The 17,360-nt window shown below is 45.7% G+C and overlaps 3 protein-coding genes across 3 annotated transcripts; 1 reads left to right on the forward strand and 2 right to left on the reverse strand.

Moving 5' to 3' along the window:
* Window positions 1-1,150: 1,150 nt before the first annotated feature.
* C8R40DRAFT_1024170 (high mobility group box domain-containing protein) lies at window positions 1,151-1,372 on the forward strand (the record flags this gene model as incomplete). Its single annotated transcript, XM_046223048.1, has 1 exon — window positions 1,151-1,372. A coding segment is annotated over one exon (222 nt), but the record flags the coding sequence as incomplete, so codon positions are not given.
* Window positions 1,373-3,308: 1,936 nt separating this feature from the next.
* Window positions 3,309-4,397, reverse strand: C8R40DRAFT_547958 (uncharacterized protein). Its single transcript, XM_046235417.1, has 5 exons — window positions 4,384-4,397; window positions 4,201-4,315; window positions 3,821-4,142; window positions 3,619-3,769; window positions 3,309-3,560 (listed from the first exon to the last, which is right to left on the reverse strand). Exons 2-5 carry the CDS (start codon window positions 4,223-4,225, stop codon window positions 3,444-3,446), a joined length of 615 nt encoding a protein of 204 aa, XP_046082754.1. The 5' UTR covers window positions 4,226-4,315; window positions 4,384-4,397; the 3' UTR covers window positions 3,309-3,443.
* A 984-nt stretch (window positions 4,398-5,381) lies between these two features.
* C8R40DRAFT_1267414 (uncharacterized protein) lies at window positions 5,382-8,302 on the reverse strand (the record flags this gene model as incomplete). Its single annotated transcript, XM_046233963.1, has 7 exons — window positions 5,382-5,421; window positions 5,449-6,029; window positions 6,087-6,256; window positions 6,310-7,036; window positions 7,089-7,244; window positions 7,300-7,912; window positions 8,226-8,302. The coding sequence occupies 7 exons, from the start codon at window positions 8,300-8,302 to the stop codon at window positions 5,382-5,384; spliced, it is 2,364 nt and encodes a 787-aa protein (XP_046082755.1).
* Window positions 8,303-17,360: the final 9,058 nt, after the last annotated feature.

The raw sequence follows: 17,360 nt of genomic DNA on the forward strand, positions 1-17,360 counted from the left end.
CGGTCTAGGTTTCTCTTCCCTGTTTCTCATCTTATAGATTATTTATTCCTGTCGTCTTAGTTCCATTCTCGTGTTCATATCCTTCCCGTGTCCGCGGAAGTTCATTTGTGGAGTGCCTCGTGCTTACTTACTGGAATTATTAGAACCTTGAACCTGCGGCGAACGCCCGTCACTGTCAATCGGCCCACATTTTATCTCAGTCATCTCATCTATCACCGGCGATATCCGAGATAATTCTTCGGTGGTATTGTATATCCTGGAAACAGCCATCTCGAAACGAAAGTCAACGAGGAAAGGTTCTTTGTACTGAGTACCTGTACGGCGCGTCGTACGGTGAGTGGTGGAATTCCTCTGTCTAAGCGACAAACCCAGTGCTCAGTTATATTGCTTCATACTCCGCACTGCATAAAACCAACTCCGCAGGGATAATAAGCAAGCGGACCCTGCTCCGGTATCCAATTTCCGACATCCCCATACCGCTATGGATGCCACGCATTCCTACAACCCCAGCTCCACTCGCGAAGATGAAAACAATAGCACTCCTGAAAACCAGTATCATCGACACCAGTATCCTACTACCACCAGGTTCCTACCTCCCATTGACGCGTTCGATGATAGTCTGGACGAAGAAGAGGATGATGACATGCCTCCTGGTATTATGGTAGACGAGTTGTCTCCACTTCCTCCTCGTCTTTTCATACACGACGATGCGGATGAGGATATGCCTCCTTCAGGTATCGTAAATAATGATACGCTTGATACACAACCACGTAACAGAAAGGAAGGCAAAGTTGGTGACGACCCGCCTCCTCTTGTTCTCCCTCCCGCTACCTTGTCTAGAGGTGGCAGTGGACTTACCAGCGATGGAGGCAATCCGAGCAGGACTATCAACACTAGAAATAAACCTGCTCGCACGGGTCCCCTTACATTCAATTACACATTTCTTCCCGATATGTCGCTAGCCACTGCTAGTGATGGCTCACCTGGTGCTCGTATCACAGAAGTTGCAAGTGATCTAGGTGGATTGAATCCAGAAAACACCACATATTCCTCCTTTCCTACCGTTTCTGGAGTGGAATACGATCCGGGAGCCATTCACAGTGTCGCCTACCCCACCTACCCAACATCCTATCCCCCGACATCTTATCATCACATCCCACGACCACCCAACGCTTTCATACTTTTCCGGAGTGCGTTCATCCGAAGTCGCAAGATTTCTTCGGAGATTGAAGGGAATCATAGCACGTTGAGTAAGATTATCGGGAGAGTATGGCGGTCTTTACCTCCCCCTGAACGCGCAGAATGGGAGGCCCGCGCGAGGATTGCGCAGGAGGAACATCGTCTGAGATATCCGGATTGGAGGTTCAGTCCTGCCGGAGGTGGAAGCGGAGGTGGTGGGAAAAGCCGAAGTAAGGGCAATCGAGGGAAAGGCAGAGGTAGAGGTAGAGGTAGAGGGAGGTTGAAAGCCGGGCAGGGAGGAGACAGTGTGGCTTCAAGCGCAGGAAATGAAGCAAGTGCTGATATGGTGGAGGAGTCTGGTCAAGACAAGGCGAATGAGGAACCTCAAGAACCGAATGAAGGTGGATTGAGAAGAATACAGCTGGTACCTCGGGCGAGTTCAAGTACGAGCAAGCCTGTCAGCTTCAGGACGGTGGATACATTATCGAATCCTAAGGACCCAGCTACTACATCCACTCAAACCCTGTCAGCATCGAGCGCCGGCAGTGCTGTCGTTGTTGATGACCCTTCGGAAATCTCAACAAGAAATCTAATTACGTCTAATCTACAAAGAGAAGTAGTGACTGCCGATGTTTTCCGGACATTGTCTGCAACTGACTCGAACTCGAATATGCTGTCTACCGGCATTGATGAATCTCAGAGTAGTGAACGGGAAAGTGACCAGCCTAGAGAGCAGGGTGGCAGCGAGACCGTTGCTATTGATTCCCTCTCCTCGGCTTCCACTTGGTACCCATCTGCTACAGCTATTGTCAAAAACGAAACGGATGCCCGCGTAGACGCGATTGCCGATATGCTCGCGCAGGGATTCGAAGGCCGGGCGTTGGAAGTTGCGGTACGCGAATGGGAAGTGGCCGACGAGAAACAGAAGGAAAGGAAGAGGAAGGATCGAGAGAGAAAGGAGAGGAGAGAGGGGAGAGAGAGGGGCATGAAAGAAAGGGAGAAAAGGAAAGGCAATGCAAAGGAGATGGACATAGTTGGTATGGCAGCACAGAAGTCCCATGAGTGGGTAGAGGAGGCAAATACAAGGGTTCGAGGGAGCGCCAATGCATCTATCACGAGACAGGCTCGGGAGATGGATGTAGATCAACATCAACAAAGTCAAGATCCTGGTGAGGATCGGAGGGAAGATGAAACAGAGTCCCGACGCAGTGAGCAAACCTTATATGCACACGTGCCCGAGTTTGGCGTTGAAGAGGGATTTCTCCACGGGGATTTTGGAAATCATAGTTGGCTCACTTCTTACAGCCCTGAAGAACGTGCGGAGGTCGTGGGGGAAGTCCCAAGTGAGTTTATTCATGCATATCGTGTTTTTATCTCCGGGCTTATCATTTGTATATCGTCGTACAGGCTCTTCAAGGTCAAGCTCCAGCAATGAAACAGAGAGAGAACGTGGACGCGCTGGTGGCGAATGGGGCTTGTTTGGCGTGGGCGGTAGTGCTTCCGGTATGGTCAGTCTACTGATACAATATGCTAACCTCAATTTTCCATTCCCTTCGTAGTTTCACAAAACCTCAATACAATGAATCCGCTCAATTCTACGTCTGTCCCTCTCACGCGCCTTTTCCTCAAACGCTCGCTCTCTGAGCCAGCTGCTCCACGTCCCACACGGCCCAGACTCCAGCTGACGCCTGAAGATGGCATTGTAGACAGAGACGGAGAGGCTTCGCTCTATGATGAGAAAGGAAATCATGGTGGAAATGGTGGTTATGACTTGGGTCAGCTATTTGCAGAAGCCATTCCGCCGTCAATGTCTACAATGTATTCTTACTCCTCTTCCCCATCCTCTTCCTCTGTATCACCTGGTGGAGGATACCTTCCACGACGCCACCATGCCAACAGTTACCCCATACCAGGTTCTAATTCAGTTCGTGGACGATCTGGCTATCCCATATCTCATCCATATCCAATCCATTCTTCCGAACCATCATGTGTGACTCCTCGAATTCAGATCAACGACGTTTCGAGCGGTCTAGGTGACGCGGTTGATGAACATTTGTCTTCCATATCTACTTCACCAACAAGTCCTCAGCCGTCCTCAGCCTCTGGCACCCCGTCATCGGATCTTTCTTCCTTGGCCACAATGTCATTTATGGTTCCATCGTATTCGTCCTTCTCGTACAGTTTACCTGCGCCCGAAGATACCGGTAACTACGACAATGAAAATAGCAATCGGATCAATATGACCGGCCAAAGGAGCGGGAGTATTAGTCCCATTCGTTCCCAAAGGAGCTCTGCTCCTCTTTCGGCTCCTCTGCCGTATCCTTATCCGCGTACACACAGTGATGGGATGCCTCAACGTCGAAGAGCCTGGTCGACGCGATCTACCTTAACACTCAACAACACATTAATAGAAACGTCTCCTGAATATCACTGGCCCACTGGAAGTTTGAACAGTAATGCGACCGATGTCTCCTTGAGCCCCACACACAAAGACACCCATCTGCGACCGGCCAGCCGTGCTTCTCTACCTCCTTCAAGCCCTGCATCTCCGGTAGGAGGCGAACTCCGATCAGGACGTCGGAATGCCTTTCTTAACCAATCGCATCGAAGGACGTCCACTTGGGGTGAACACTGGAGCTACTTTACATCCACAAATACTGATTCAAGTCCTTCGCCAAGTCCGTCTGCCTCGCCCCATCGTGAACCCATCTCGAACAACCCCAATTCTGCACAGACTTCTTTGACATGGCAGCAAGTTGAAAGCGAAAGGCGCAGAGGATTCGCCACTGAATTCATGGAAGAGGAAGGTGACACTGTGGCTCGAATGGCAGACAAAGGGAAGGGTATTGGCGTGGCACAAATGGTTAGCACTGATAAAATGGGCTGGGAGCAGGCACGTTTCCCTTTGTCCTCACGCTCCTTCGGTTTGGTAGTATCTGACGTAAGAAACAGATGCTTCCCCTGTGGCCAACACATGGTGATTTAGGCCCGGATTTGGCTGGGACAGATCCAGAAACTTATCAGACTTCAAATATGCAATCACCATCAACTTCCTGGATTCCAGCTTCCTCTGGACATGTAGGCTATGTTGCCTCTATACTTGATCCGCATCTTCAAAATCCAGAACGAGACCAATCTTTGAAGACACACGAAGAGTTTGCGAATATCCATTCACATGGCCAAATGGAACCTTCAACTACTCACCGTCAGCCTTCGCCTTCACCTCCATTCCACCACTTTCCTTCGTCCTCGTATAGTAGTTTAAGTGGGTGGGCCGGGAAAGAAGAAGAAAATGGCTTGATGGAAAGTGCGAACTCCGATAGCTATCCCTTGAGAGGAGAGGCTATTGGCGAACCAGTAATGACGCTCAGAGCACCTCCTTCATTGTATGGGTTTTCATCTAACTCGGAGACTATTGCCGGATCACAGTGGAAGCCGCGGCGTGAAGACGCAAATTGGATCATGAATACTGCGACAGATGCAAATTCCGGACAATCCTCAACACCTTGAACATTCTCACCGGTGAGATTCGTACCTACCAAAGCAAGCTTCCGCTCGACTTTGATTAACATTTTCCATACCGTTACACCACGTCCATGATTCACGCTGCTTTCTTGTTTTGTATTATTTCAGACTTCACTTTTACTATTATTTCTACCGGAGGCCCCGCACATTTTTTCCCTTTGTACTAATCCTTCGATGAATATCTGTGAGAATCTCGATTCTTGGCTTGGTGATGGGATTATATCAACTCTATGTCATTATCTATACTGTATCGGAATATGTAACGTAGTAAATCGAAACACGAGATTTCGAAAAGGTTGGCCCGCATCTTGAGAGATCTTGAGCCACTTCGCAGAAACTCTTCTACGTCATGTGTTGTATACATTAATGTCGACCAGCAACAGAACTTATTTTGCCATAGCAAAACAGCTCTACACGAAATGGACCACGTAGATCTATCCATGAAGCTTTCAGCATTTCAAAGGCGCAAAGTGATTCATTTGGTTTTTCGGTCCTATTCAGAGTAGGTAGAAATTATAACGATTCAATACAGTTGTAGAGTATCCGACTGACTCTGATAATTATGAGATCATGAATACAGGTGAAAAATAAAGAAGTACAGGTGACGGTAATCGAAACAAGATATTTCATGATGTGTGGATAGATATGATTCATTCTGTTAAATTGTAGAGCGGGATTCACTTCTTAGTTCTTGGAACAACGATTAAAATGACTGAACTGGAGATTATTTCAACAGAGACTCACCTTTTGTTGCTGGAATCCTCATGACCGGATTCAGCTTCGTCGATTTTACGTTTCTGTGGCCTGGAAACTCCGACCAGTTCGATAGAATTGACCTGAGGATTGTTACAAGGCAGTCTCAGAGCTTGAACCACATATTCGTGAATATCGAAAGCTGTTTCTTCGATGACGGATATTTTCGCCTCTGAGTCTCGAAATGCAGTATGAAGTTTTATTGCGATTGCACGTAAGGTATTGATGACGAACCGGAAAGACGGCGATAAAGAAGTTCCTTCCACCGTCAATTGACGGGAAGTCTGTAGGAACATTGCTCGATCCAGGATTTGTGTGAATAGAACCAAGGCTTTCTGAGCGCGGGCAGTAGCAAGCTCGAGATCAGCAATATGTTCCTTGTCATCATTGAAGTAAAGAAGGTAGACAAGAATCCACCAGATGGATTCTATATCATGAAGAGGGTTGAAGGCGAAAGGTGGCTGGTCGATTGAACTTGTTGGGATTTGTTCTGGGCCACCATATGAGTCTTCGGCGGGTAAGAACAAGTAGCGGCCAGTGATAACTTCAGAAGCCATGAAGTTAAACGTGCCCTAGTTGAATTCAAGAACAATCAGTATGCGAGAGAATTGCAATCCAGCAGGACGTACCGTGCGAACTTCATGAGTGGAGGCCGGTTTCCGTACTTTAGCGAATTCCAAGTCCCCTAAAAGTCCTCGGTTCGAACCTTGGAGGCCCACAGCCCCGCAGTCGTACCAGTAGACATTGCCGGAGCTTATGTCTCTGTGGACCCATTGGCTCTTATGAATCCACCGTAGAGCTTATAGAAAAGTCTGTATCAGAGATAGTACAAATCATTAGCTGAAGACAAACCATCAGTCACATCAGCCAATGCTCGAAGAGCATTGCCCAGATTCTTCTCGTCATACATGGTGGTTGCGTATTCCTGAAATACGATACGATAGTGGTATCGAGATGTAACTTGGGGACCATTTTGCACTGGATCCCCAACCGGAAGATAACGTGCTGATGTCCCAGAAAAGACTGCATCCACAGGGTTTTGCCTGGTTGATACCTGACTTCGGGTCGTAGATCGAGATTGTTGAGGTACAAACAACTTGAGGTGTTGGAGAGTCTTAGGTAGGGAACCACCCCGCATGATTACCTGAGATGTGTCATCGACATTGGTGCCAATGAGGAGCTTTTCAAAAGCAATTGGGGTAAGAAGATGCTTTTTGACCGTTGCGCAAGCATCGGAACCACATTTGAGCTCAACATCCTTGAGAAGGTTTGAACGAATTTCATCTTCAGTTTCGCGGCCATTGTCGACCCAGACATCCTTGAGAACATAATAACAGTCAGGTGGACCAGCCTCATCGATGACAAGCCAAACACGTGTGCCACGGCCAATTGGGCTATCCGCTGCATGATCAGAGAGCATCTTGACAGTGATGTAGGTCTTGTCCCCAACTCGGATTCGATATTGTCGTTTTTCTGTAGGAGAGGCGGGCAAGATAAACGACATGGATGGATCCCAGCCCGCATCAGTACGTGATGCGAACGCAAAAGCTAAAAAAACATGAACAAGCTTTTCAGGTTCCTGTGAAAAGGAGATAGATTAGTTAAATTCGGCGAGTTTTACGGCGCCATACTGATATAAAATCAAAAGGTTCAGCTGTGAAGAATGCACCGCGAGAGCAAAACCAAAGTCTGAACGAGCGATTCATGATCGACGTCCCAAACGTAAACCGCCGACACGGGTCCAAGGCCATGATTTGTTGCATGTTGTAGACAACCTGAGAAACACACTAAAAGGTCCATGATAAGAACTGAGATGGGCGAGGTAGGATATGGGATCCTCACTTGGTTCATGATGTCCCGCACTCTCTCGTTACCCTTTTTGAACTCATGAGAGTTCCAGACTTGGTAAAGGGACGGTTCTTCTCCGGAACGACTTAATCGCACAGCTTCGTCGATTGATGTGAAATGGCCATCGGGCATTGTAGTACTATCACGTTCGGAAGTTGCTTTTGCATGAGGAGTAAGCTTCAAGGCAGACTTCTGTTCAAGTCCAGGGATTTGCGTCTTCGCAGCGTCAACGATTCTCTCAAATACGTTCTCGAGTCCAGCATAGACGTCGTCTTCATGTCGGCTGTCGTCACGTGGATGCTCTGGGATGCCGGCCCATGAATTGTTCTTGATCGCTTTGGACTTCTTCAACGAGGCAACAATCTTCTTTGTATCTATCCCATCGGGAAGAGGGGGCAGAATGTACTTGAAATACCAACTTAAAGGTACCTCAGGTACCTGCTCCTTCAATTCCAACATCACTAGTTTTCTTTTTGTGTTGGTACCCCCGAGCCGATATTCGATGTTGTCTACCTTGCGGAAACGAAGGGGACTTTCCTCGGAGTCGGAAAGAGCTGGAGGGATGGTGGCTGTGTTCAACGTTGCGAGCCCGTGACCCGTGATTTGACTGTTACGTAACTATTAGCATTGTTTGAATTTCGAATTTGATCGCAAGCGTTTGACTTCGGAAAAGGTTGGAAAGGATACTTGAGCAGAGAGAGCGGGAGACTGAAGAGCAAATTTCCCCGCCAGTCATTTATTTGATCTCCTTGAAATGAGACTTCGAAAATAGGGCCAAACTGAAATTTTCCATATTAGGCCATTCTTGTACAGATTTAGAAAAGCCCAGTTACTACTATCGTCCCTGCCGACTTTGGAAAGCTAGAAGAGGTTGAAAATACAATTTGATATGCAATCCCTTCGTATATAGCTGTATATACAGTGATGTGCAAATCAAATCCACACCCCCAAATTTGGAAGTCATTATGTCAACAGCACAGAAACCTTGCTCCGTCATTCTGGTACTCAGAATTACCCAATTTTGAGGTTTTATATAGCTTACATTGCCACATATAACTGTTTAGAGTAATATGCTATACTGTGTGTATTGTACAAGAAATGTTCAAGAAATGAGTAAAAATAGCTGGATTACAGTGAAAGTAATTATTCAGGGACCCATACACTTCAAGCTTCATCAGGAGAAAGCTTGGCATTTGTAGCCAGGAAGTGGGACCAAATTATCTTCTGGCTCCCCTTGAGTGAGTGCCAAAATGCAGGCCTGGCTGGGAATGGAAGGCTAGATAGATCAATGTCAAGACCATGCCTTGGCACCTTGTTCTGGCCCTCGGTACTCCAAGATCTACTCTTCCTTATTGTTCTTTCTCACTACACATTCCCTTTTTACCTAGTCTCTTCTTATTGTCTTATTCTCTACCCTGAAGGTACTACATATACAGCCCCTAGTTGTTACGATCACTTCTTTTTCATCTTATCTTTCTCCTTATCCCTTGTCTTATCTTTTATCTTTTGTCTTATCTTCTATCTCCCTTATCCTATATCTTGTCTTATCTTGTCACCTGATCTATTATTTATGCTTACTGATACAACATGTGCTTTTCATTTACTTATATTAAACACAGCAGTCTCACAACACGTATACAGCATGGCGATTGAGCTTTCATTACTTACACATTGCTTTACTTATGTTCTACTCATGTTTACCACTAACCCAGGGCGTTGGGCATTACTAGGGCAGAGGGTTGTTCACTAGTATATAGGCTGTAGCTACTTGCTGTATTTCCTTAGCTTTGATCTCGTCTATTCTACCTGGTTTAGCCCAGAACTTTGCTTACTTCCTTTATCGCCTTACTGTTTGAGGTTTTCTTGAGTGTGACACCTGGTGACACCCGTTACTAGAACCAGTCGCTGACAGAAGATCAAAGCTATTCTTACCACCTGTCACACGCTACGCAATCATATCCCTATCACAATTATCCCCGCTCACATTTTTACCAACCCTTCACAGACTTCTACTCTCTATTCGAGCAGTGTCGCCTATAGTACAAAGGTGTAACGTTGAGTCCGACACCGTACTGGCAGACGAAAGCGTTGACTGATCACTAATCTTCGGAGAAGGGTCTTCGCGTGCACAACGAGCTCCATTCCTAGACAGGGAGGGTGCATCTGTTCATCAAGCGAGAGTGGAAGGCTGCTTCCCACATCATCGTACTCTATTTTCGAAATCTCTCCCACACTACTCTCGACTTCTACAAATCCAATCATACATTTTCCCATCATCACCACCGGGTTGCATTAGTAACTTGTCTTCCTTACAACGGATTTTACTTCAAGACTAGGACGACCTAGACTTTCGGTACAAACCGATCGTTACCGTACCCCCGATTCATCTGCTCCATCCACTTCATCTTCTATTGAACGAAATATCACCTCATTCATACCTGCCTACATACCACCCAACTACAGCATGTCTAACCCTACTCCCGCTCCCACCACCACTACCTCCAACATTCATGGCAAGTCGTTGCTCAGAGAACCTAGCATCTTTGATGGCGACAAAGCGCAGTTCAAAGAGTGGCGTCGTACCCTCTTTGCCTACATTCGTGATCCAAGGAATAGGATCGTTACAGGCAGTGAAAGAATTGACATTGCGGTCTCGTATATGCGAGGTCCCAAAGTCAGTAGCTGGGTCCAGAATTATACGGACGATAATTTCAATGACGACGAGGAGGAATGGAAAGTCACCTGGAAAGGATTCAAGGACACATTGAATGCCTCCTTCCTAGACAAAGGACTTACAGAGAATGCACAGGAGAAGCTAGAACATCTCCGTCAGGGCCCCAATGAGAGGGCAGAGGATTTCTTCAAGGAATTTGAAGTCATCATGAGAGACGCTGGATATGCTAAGGACGCCCCCTACATTATCAGACTGATCAAAATGAACGTAAAGCTGAAACTGATCGACCAAGTGTACGGCACCAGCAATGAGCGAATCGAAAAATTCGATGAACTCAAACAGAAGATTATCAGCATCGACGACATGTGGTGGCGTCGTGAGGAAATGCGACGAAATTAGTCAAGCAGATACCAGCGGAATGCTGGGCAAGGACCTAGTAGCCAGAGATGGCAACCACAAACGACACAGGCTCCTGCAACTAAGGCTCCGACCCCTGCGGTACCCACCCAGGATAGGAAAGACGGCACTGGAACAACTTTCAAAGGTGCAGGCAGACCAATGGATATTGATGCTGCACGTCGCAACAGGGAATGTTTCCATTGTGGCAAGCAAGGCCACATTGCAAAGTTCTGTCCAGAAAAAGCACCAAAGCCACAGTTTGTCAGAGGCATGTGGAGCCGGATGACACAGGAGGATCAGGAGGCTATGGCCAAGGAATTGGGTTTTGTCCTGCCCCAGCAGTAGACGCAGGTCTGCCGGGGCCAATCTCAGAATCAGTATCGGACTTTTCGTCATCGTCATATGTAGACAGTCAATTTAGTTTTGAATTTGGTAGTACTGGTACACCCAATAAAAATAACTTATCTACAATGACGACCCGAGCTGAGAAAAAACCTGTGGGATATGAACCAAACACACCTGAATGGGTGGCGCAGCGTTTACAAATGGACAAACTCCCTATGGCTATAGGAATCCTTAGAGCCTGGATGCCTGAAAGTCGTGTCAGAGAAGCATCGGAAGAAACGGTATTGGCTATACGAAATCTGAGTCATGCAACCGCAACTGAAGCAGTTACCAATCTCAAAAGTCGTAAGAGATTCGTCCGAGGTACCTGAGGACGTGAGCTAAAGTTGCGAACCACTATTGAGAATATCGACAATGGTGTACAGATTGAAACAGAAGCCCTCCTAGACAGCGGAGCCACAGGGTCCTGTATCAATAAGGATTTTGTAGAACAGCACCAGCTCACTGTTAAGGAGTTACCAGTCAAAATGCCGGTCTATAACGCCGATGGCACTCTGAACAAAAATGGTTCCATAGAAGGCTATGTACAAGTCCGAATGGTGATAGGAGATCATGCCGAACGGATAGATATGGCAGTTACCAATCTAGGCAAGACAGATATCTTTCTAGGCATAGACTGGCTATGTTACCATAATCCTAGCATTGATTGGAAGGAATCTACGTTAACGTTCGAACGTTGTCCTGACAAATGCGGGTATTTGCCACATTATGAATCACCTGAGGATGATGGTACAGAGGAAAAACTTGTCGATGGTGAAAGGATCTTCTGGTTCGATTGGGATGGGTATCTTTCTGACCAAGGCCATATCAAAGTACAAACTGCCACTACAGATGCCGCTACTCCGTACCTTGCCGAGTATGCTGATGTATTTAGTAAAAAAGACTTTGACCAAATGCCAGAAAGACGTCCATGGGATCATGCCATAGAGTTAACACCAGGCTCCAAACCAGTTGACTGTAAAGTCTATCCCCTCAGTCCACCGGCACAGAAGGCTTTAGATGAATTCCTAGAGGAAAACCTTAGATCGGGATGAATACGACCATCACGCTCACCCATGGCTTCACCTTTCTTCTTTGTCAAAAAGAAAGATGGAACACTACGGCCTGTACAGGATTATCGAAAGCTAAATGACATGACTGTCAAGAATCGATATCCACTCCCGTTAATCCAGGAACTCATTGATAAACTGAAGAATTCCAAGATCTTTACCAAAATGGATGTCCGATGGGGATTTAATAACATCCGGATCAAAGAAGGAGATGAATGGAAGGCAGCATTCCGAACAAACAGAGGCTTGTTCGAGCCCACAGTTATGTTTTTCGGACTTACAAACTCACCCGCCACGTTCCAAGCATTCATGAATCACATCCTTCGAGAGCTCATTGATCAAGGACACGTCATTGTCTATATGGATGATATCCTTATCTTCACGGACAACATTGAGGAACATCGGATCATCGTCAGAAAGGTTCTTGACATCCTAAAAGCCAACAAACTGTACTTGAAACCTGAAAAGTGCACCTTTGAGGCTAGGGAAGTTGAATATCTTGGAATCATTGTAGGCAATGGACAAATCCAGATGGACCCAAAAAAGGTTGAAGCAGTTCGAACCTGGCAGCCACCACAGAAAAAGCGCGAACTACAATCGTTCCTAGGGTTTTGCAACTTCTTCCGCCGGTTCATCCGAGATTTCAGTAAAATTGCCAAACCCCTAACACGGCTCACAGGGAATGCGACTTGGGAATGGACATCTCTTGAACAAGATGCGTTCAATCAACTGAAAGACTGGATCATCAAAGACGTCACTCTCATTATCCCAAGAGAGACTGGAAAGTTCCGGATTGAAGCTGATTCTTCCGATTACGCAAATGGTGCTGTCTTATCACAAAACGTCGACGGAAAGTGGAGACCAGTAGCCTTCAGATCCAGGTCACTTAACGAGGTTGAACGGAATTATGAAATTTATGACAAGGAGATGATGGCCATAATGGATTCTCTATCAGACTGGAGACAGTATTTGCTGGGTGCAAAAGAACCTGTTGAAGTCTTTACCGATCACCAGAATCTCCAGTATTTCCGGAAACCTCAGAAGTTGAATCGACGACAAGCCAGATGGGTAGTTGAAATTGCTGAATACCATATTGAGCTCTTCCATAAGCCTGGGAAATCGATGGGAAAAGCCGATGCTCTGTCAAGGATGTCAGGCCTTGAGAAAGGGGAGAATGACAATACCGACGTCACACTGCTAAAACCAGAATTTTTCATTTCTCAAGTAACGGATCAGACATCTGCCCCCGAAGACAATCTGCTTAATCTCATCCGAAGGAAGAAAAACCAGCGAGACAAGTTAGTACAGGTTGCCCTCGAGTCTAAAGACAAGGAATGGCTTGAAACTGAGGATGGACTAGCAGTTTGGCAAGGACGTATCTATGTCCCCAAGGACAAAGAGCTCAGAGGACGAATCATACAGGCACATCATGACGCCCAGACAGCAGGACACCCTGGCCGCTATAAAACTATCGAGTTAATTACACGCAACTACTGGTGGCCAGGAATCAGTCGAGACGTCAGGATCTACATGGAAGGCTGTGAAAAATGTCAGGCCACAAAGACACATTGTACAAAACCCGTAGAACCATTACATCCACATGACATACCATCTGAGCCTTGGGAAATCATAGGAACAGATATGATTGGCGAATTACCGGAGTCTGGAGGGTATAATGCCATCAGCGTGTTTGTTGATCACTTCACGAAGAGGTTACGGCTCTTTGCCACACATACTACGATAACATCTGAAGGAATGGCACGTGTCTATCGTGACAAAGTATTTCCGATCCATGGAATGCCCCGGAAGATTGTCCACGATCGCGGCCCTCAGTACCATGCCCGCTTCATGAAGGAACTGTACAAGTTGCTAGGAATCGAAAGCAACTATACAACTGCATACCATCCTCAGACTAATGGCCAGATGGAACGGATAAATCAAGAAATTGAACATTACATCCGTCTTTTTGTGAATCATCATCAGAGTGATTGGCACGAATGGCTTCCTATGATGGAGTTTGCATATAATGATCGAGTACACTCAGCTACGAAGGTTTTGCCCTTCTATGCAGACAATGGCAGACACCCATACAAAGGAACCACACCGAAGATGACGTCACAAAACCCAACAGCACAGGAGTTTGCCGACAGTATGAAACGGATCAGGGAAGAAGTAGGATCGGCGCTGAAAAAAGCCGCTGAGGACATGAAGCGCCAATATGACAAACACCAGAATGAAGCGACAGAATATAAGGCTGGTGATAAAGTCTGGCTTGAAGGAACCAACATAACGACAGATCGCCCAATGAAGAAACTCGGGGATAAACGATTTGGACCGTTTAAAGTTCTTGAAAAGATCGGATCCAGCTCATACAAACTCGACATCCCTCGCACGTGGAAAAGAGTCCATAATGTCTTCAACGAAACACACCTATCCCTGTACCATGAACCCCAATTCCTGACACAACCCCGAAATACCGAGCCACCTCCAGAAGTAGTTGGAGAAGAAGAAGAGTACGAAGTAGAAGAGGTTGTGGATGCACGCAAGTATCGGAATGGCATCCAGTACAAGGTAAAATGGAGAGGTTACGGACCACATGAAATGACGTGGGAACCTGCAGCTAATATGACGAATGCCAAAGAAGCTGTTCAGGACTTCCACAAGAAGTATCCTAACAAGCCCAGGCCTCGAACCCTTAAATGGATCGAGATTCTGATTGCTCAATTTCCCATTGAATTGTTCCGACAAATACCTACACCAGACATAGAACCAGTCCCAAGTACCATGCCGTCTGAAGCACTTGTCAACCGACTTGCGCGTTGATATGACCCATTTTTATTTGAGTCTATAATGCAGTAATTATGCATTTTCAACTGTAAAGTACTATCAGTGATACTGAGATTGGACAGTACATTGTATTCAGAGAAATTACACAGATCTACATAGTGATTGCATCTGAATGACACTTAAGTGGGTCTTCATAGCATAATACAGTTGTATTTCCAAGTAACAAAGCTCTAATACTAAAACCCACACTTGTGTTTGACTTGGACTATGACAATATCTGCAGAATTAAAGTGTTCCGAGCTTCACCTTTGTATAGCATTTCAATAGAGCTGAATGATAAGATTGAAAGATAACAATATTCCGGACCTCTGGAGTTAATTCTGAGAATATCAGGATTGATTTAGCTTATGTCCCTCATCCGGAAAGCCTTCCGAGGTACAGCATGATTTCCATCAAAGGTAGCACATGGTACAACAGGTCCACATGCTACTCCGAGATGCAGCATGATTTCCATCAAAATCAGCACATGCTACAAGAATTCCACATGCTACAATGATTGATATCAGTTGTTAAGGGTTGTTTTGAGGATATATAAGGAGGGTGCTGGCCTCTAAATGAGAAGAAGCACTTCCCCCCCCCACTTCTGAGAGGATTTGGTTGGTTGGTTAGTAGCTTCTGGCTATAGTGACAAGTGCACTTTAAACAAAGATGATACAGTGTTAACTTTCACTTTAAACAAGTTAGAGTTTAAGAAAGATAGAAAGAAAGAAAGTTCAAAGTCACAGATTACCATTATGCTTCAGAGTTAATAGCAGTCAGAGTGCTGTGAGTAGTGCACACTCTTTCTGTGGATTGTACTTGTAGTGTATAATACAAATCAGAGGTTTTGTTCAGTTCAGATAAAGTTAAAGAAAGATTTAGCATGCCCGAGTTTGATAGAATCTCGAGAAGAAAAACTATTCAACCTTAACATTATACCCACATGATGAAGATATTTGTAGAGTTGCAGTGTGATCTTGCTTTTTCAATGATAAACCCCCTTGAACTTAGTGTGTGATGATGGTTTGTGTTGGTGTTGGTGTGAGTGTTAAAGCTTGCATTAGCATTTTATGCATAGCCCAGAGTCAGCATATCAGCGTCATGGAATTCGCGCCTTAAAGGGGGTGTAATGTTATGATCACTTCTTTTTCATCTTATCTTTCTCCTTATCCCTTGTCTTATCTTTTATCTTTTGTCTTATCTTCTATCTCCCTTATCCTATATCTTGTCTTATCTTGTCACCTGATCTATTATTTATGCTTACTGATACAACATGTGCTTTTCATTTACTTATATTAAACACAGCAGTCTCACAACACGTATACAGCATGGCGATTGAGCTTTCATTACTTACACATTGCTTTACTTATGTTCTACTCATGTTTACCACTAACCCAGGGCGTTGGGCATTACTAGGGCAGAGGGTTGTTCACTAGTATATAGGCTGTAGCTACTTGCTGTATTTCCTTAGCTTTGATCTCGTCTATTCTACCTGGTTTAGCCCAGAACTTTGCTTACTTCCTTTATCGCCTTACTGTTTGAGGTTTTCTTGAGTGTGACACCTGGTGACACCCGTTACTAGAACCAGTCGCTGACACTAGTCTGGTGCTCTGCCCCTATACACTGATTAGTAGGTATAAATACTTCTGTACAATACTGTAGTTCCTCAGCTTAATTATCAACTTAGTGTTGAATGCGGCTATGCTGTTCACATGCCACTATTATGATCATGTGTTATGATATGTCATATGCAGTCGTATCTAGTCATTTACTATATGCGGATTCCTCAGTACTTCCTTATGTAATACTGTCATACAGTTATGTATATAAACAGGCCATATCCTGTACTGGAATTCAACTCGCTTCTCTCTCTCACTTTTATTGCCTCACTGAGACTCTAAGCTCTACTACCCAGGTATAGTGCTGGAGAGTATTCCACTATGCACCCCTTGCCTGCTCAACAGGTTATGGGCCCCGGATGAATGCTGCTGAGCTCTAAGCTCGCAGCACTCTCTGGTCTACTGTTGTCATTGACACATCTATTTGATTGCTGTCTCTGACACAGACCTTTACCTGGAATGTCGCCTCTGGTGCTGAAGTCAATATCGCACTTAACAGTGCTGATTATGACATCGCCCAAGAGTGCTTGACACTGTAGATGACAGCTTACTAGACATATGTCGCAGCTTGTCACTACTGGCAATAACATTCATGCCATTTTGTTTTCATCTGTTGTCTTGAGCGTTTATGAATTGCATGCTGACATTTTCTGTTGATTTTACCCAGATTACAATGTCCTCTGCACTGTTCACCACTGTTACCACCACTCTTAAAGGTGATAACTACGACACCTGGACCCCTGAAATGGAGGCCTTTCTCCAAGCCACAGGGCTTGGATCAGCTATCACCTCTGACCCGCCTGTTGAGCCATCTCCACTTGATATGGAAACCTTGACAGTGTCAAAGCCTGGAAAGAATATGACGATGCACTCAAATCCTGGAAGGAGATTGATACCAAGGCTGTTGGCAACATCTGCCTCCGCCTTTCTCCGTCAATCCGCATCCTTGCTAAGGATCAGAGTAACATGGCTAAGGAGCTGTGGGAATTCTTGCAGAAAACCTACAAGGTCAAAGGCCTAGGCGCAGTCTTTAACGACTTTGCTGCCGCCATGGCTGTTAAGGTCCCATACAAGGGAAACCCA

The sequence above is a fragment of the Lentinula edodes genome (assembly GCF_021015755.1).
Source record: "Lentinula edodes strain Le(Bin) 0899 ss11 chromosome Unknown C8R40scaffold_36, whole genome shotgun sequence".
Lineage (NCBI taxonomy): Eukaryota > Fungi > Basidiomycota > Agaricomycetes > Agaricales > Omphalotaceae > Lentinula > Lentinula edodes.

Coding starts and splice junctions, on each gene's coding strand:
- C8R40DRAFT_547958 (XM_046235417.1), bottom strand. CDS start 4,225: ATGGTGATTGCATATTTGAAGTCTG. Junction 3,770..3,820: donor TCAGTATTTGTGGATGTAAA/GTAGCTCCAGTG, acceptor CGATTGGTTAAG/AAAGGCATTCCGACGTCCTG. Junction 3,561..3,618: donor CATTACTGTTCAAACTTCCA/GTGGGCCAGTGA, acceptor GTGTTAAGGTAG/ATCGCGTCGACCAGGCTCTT.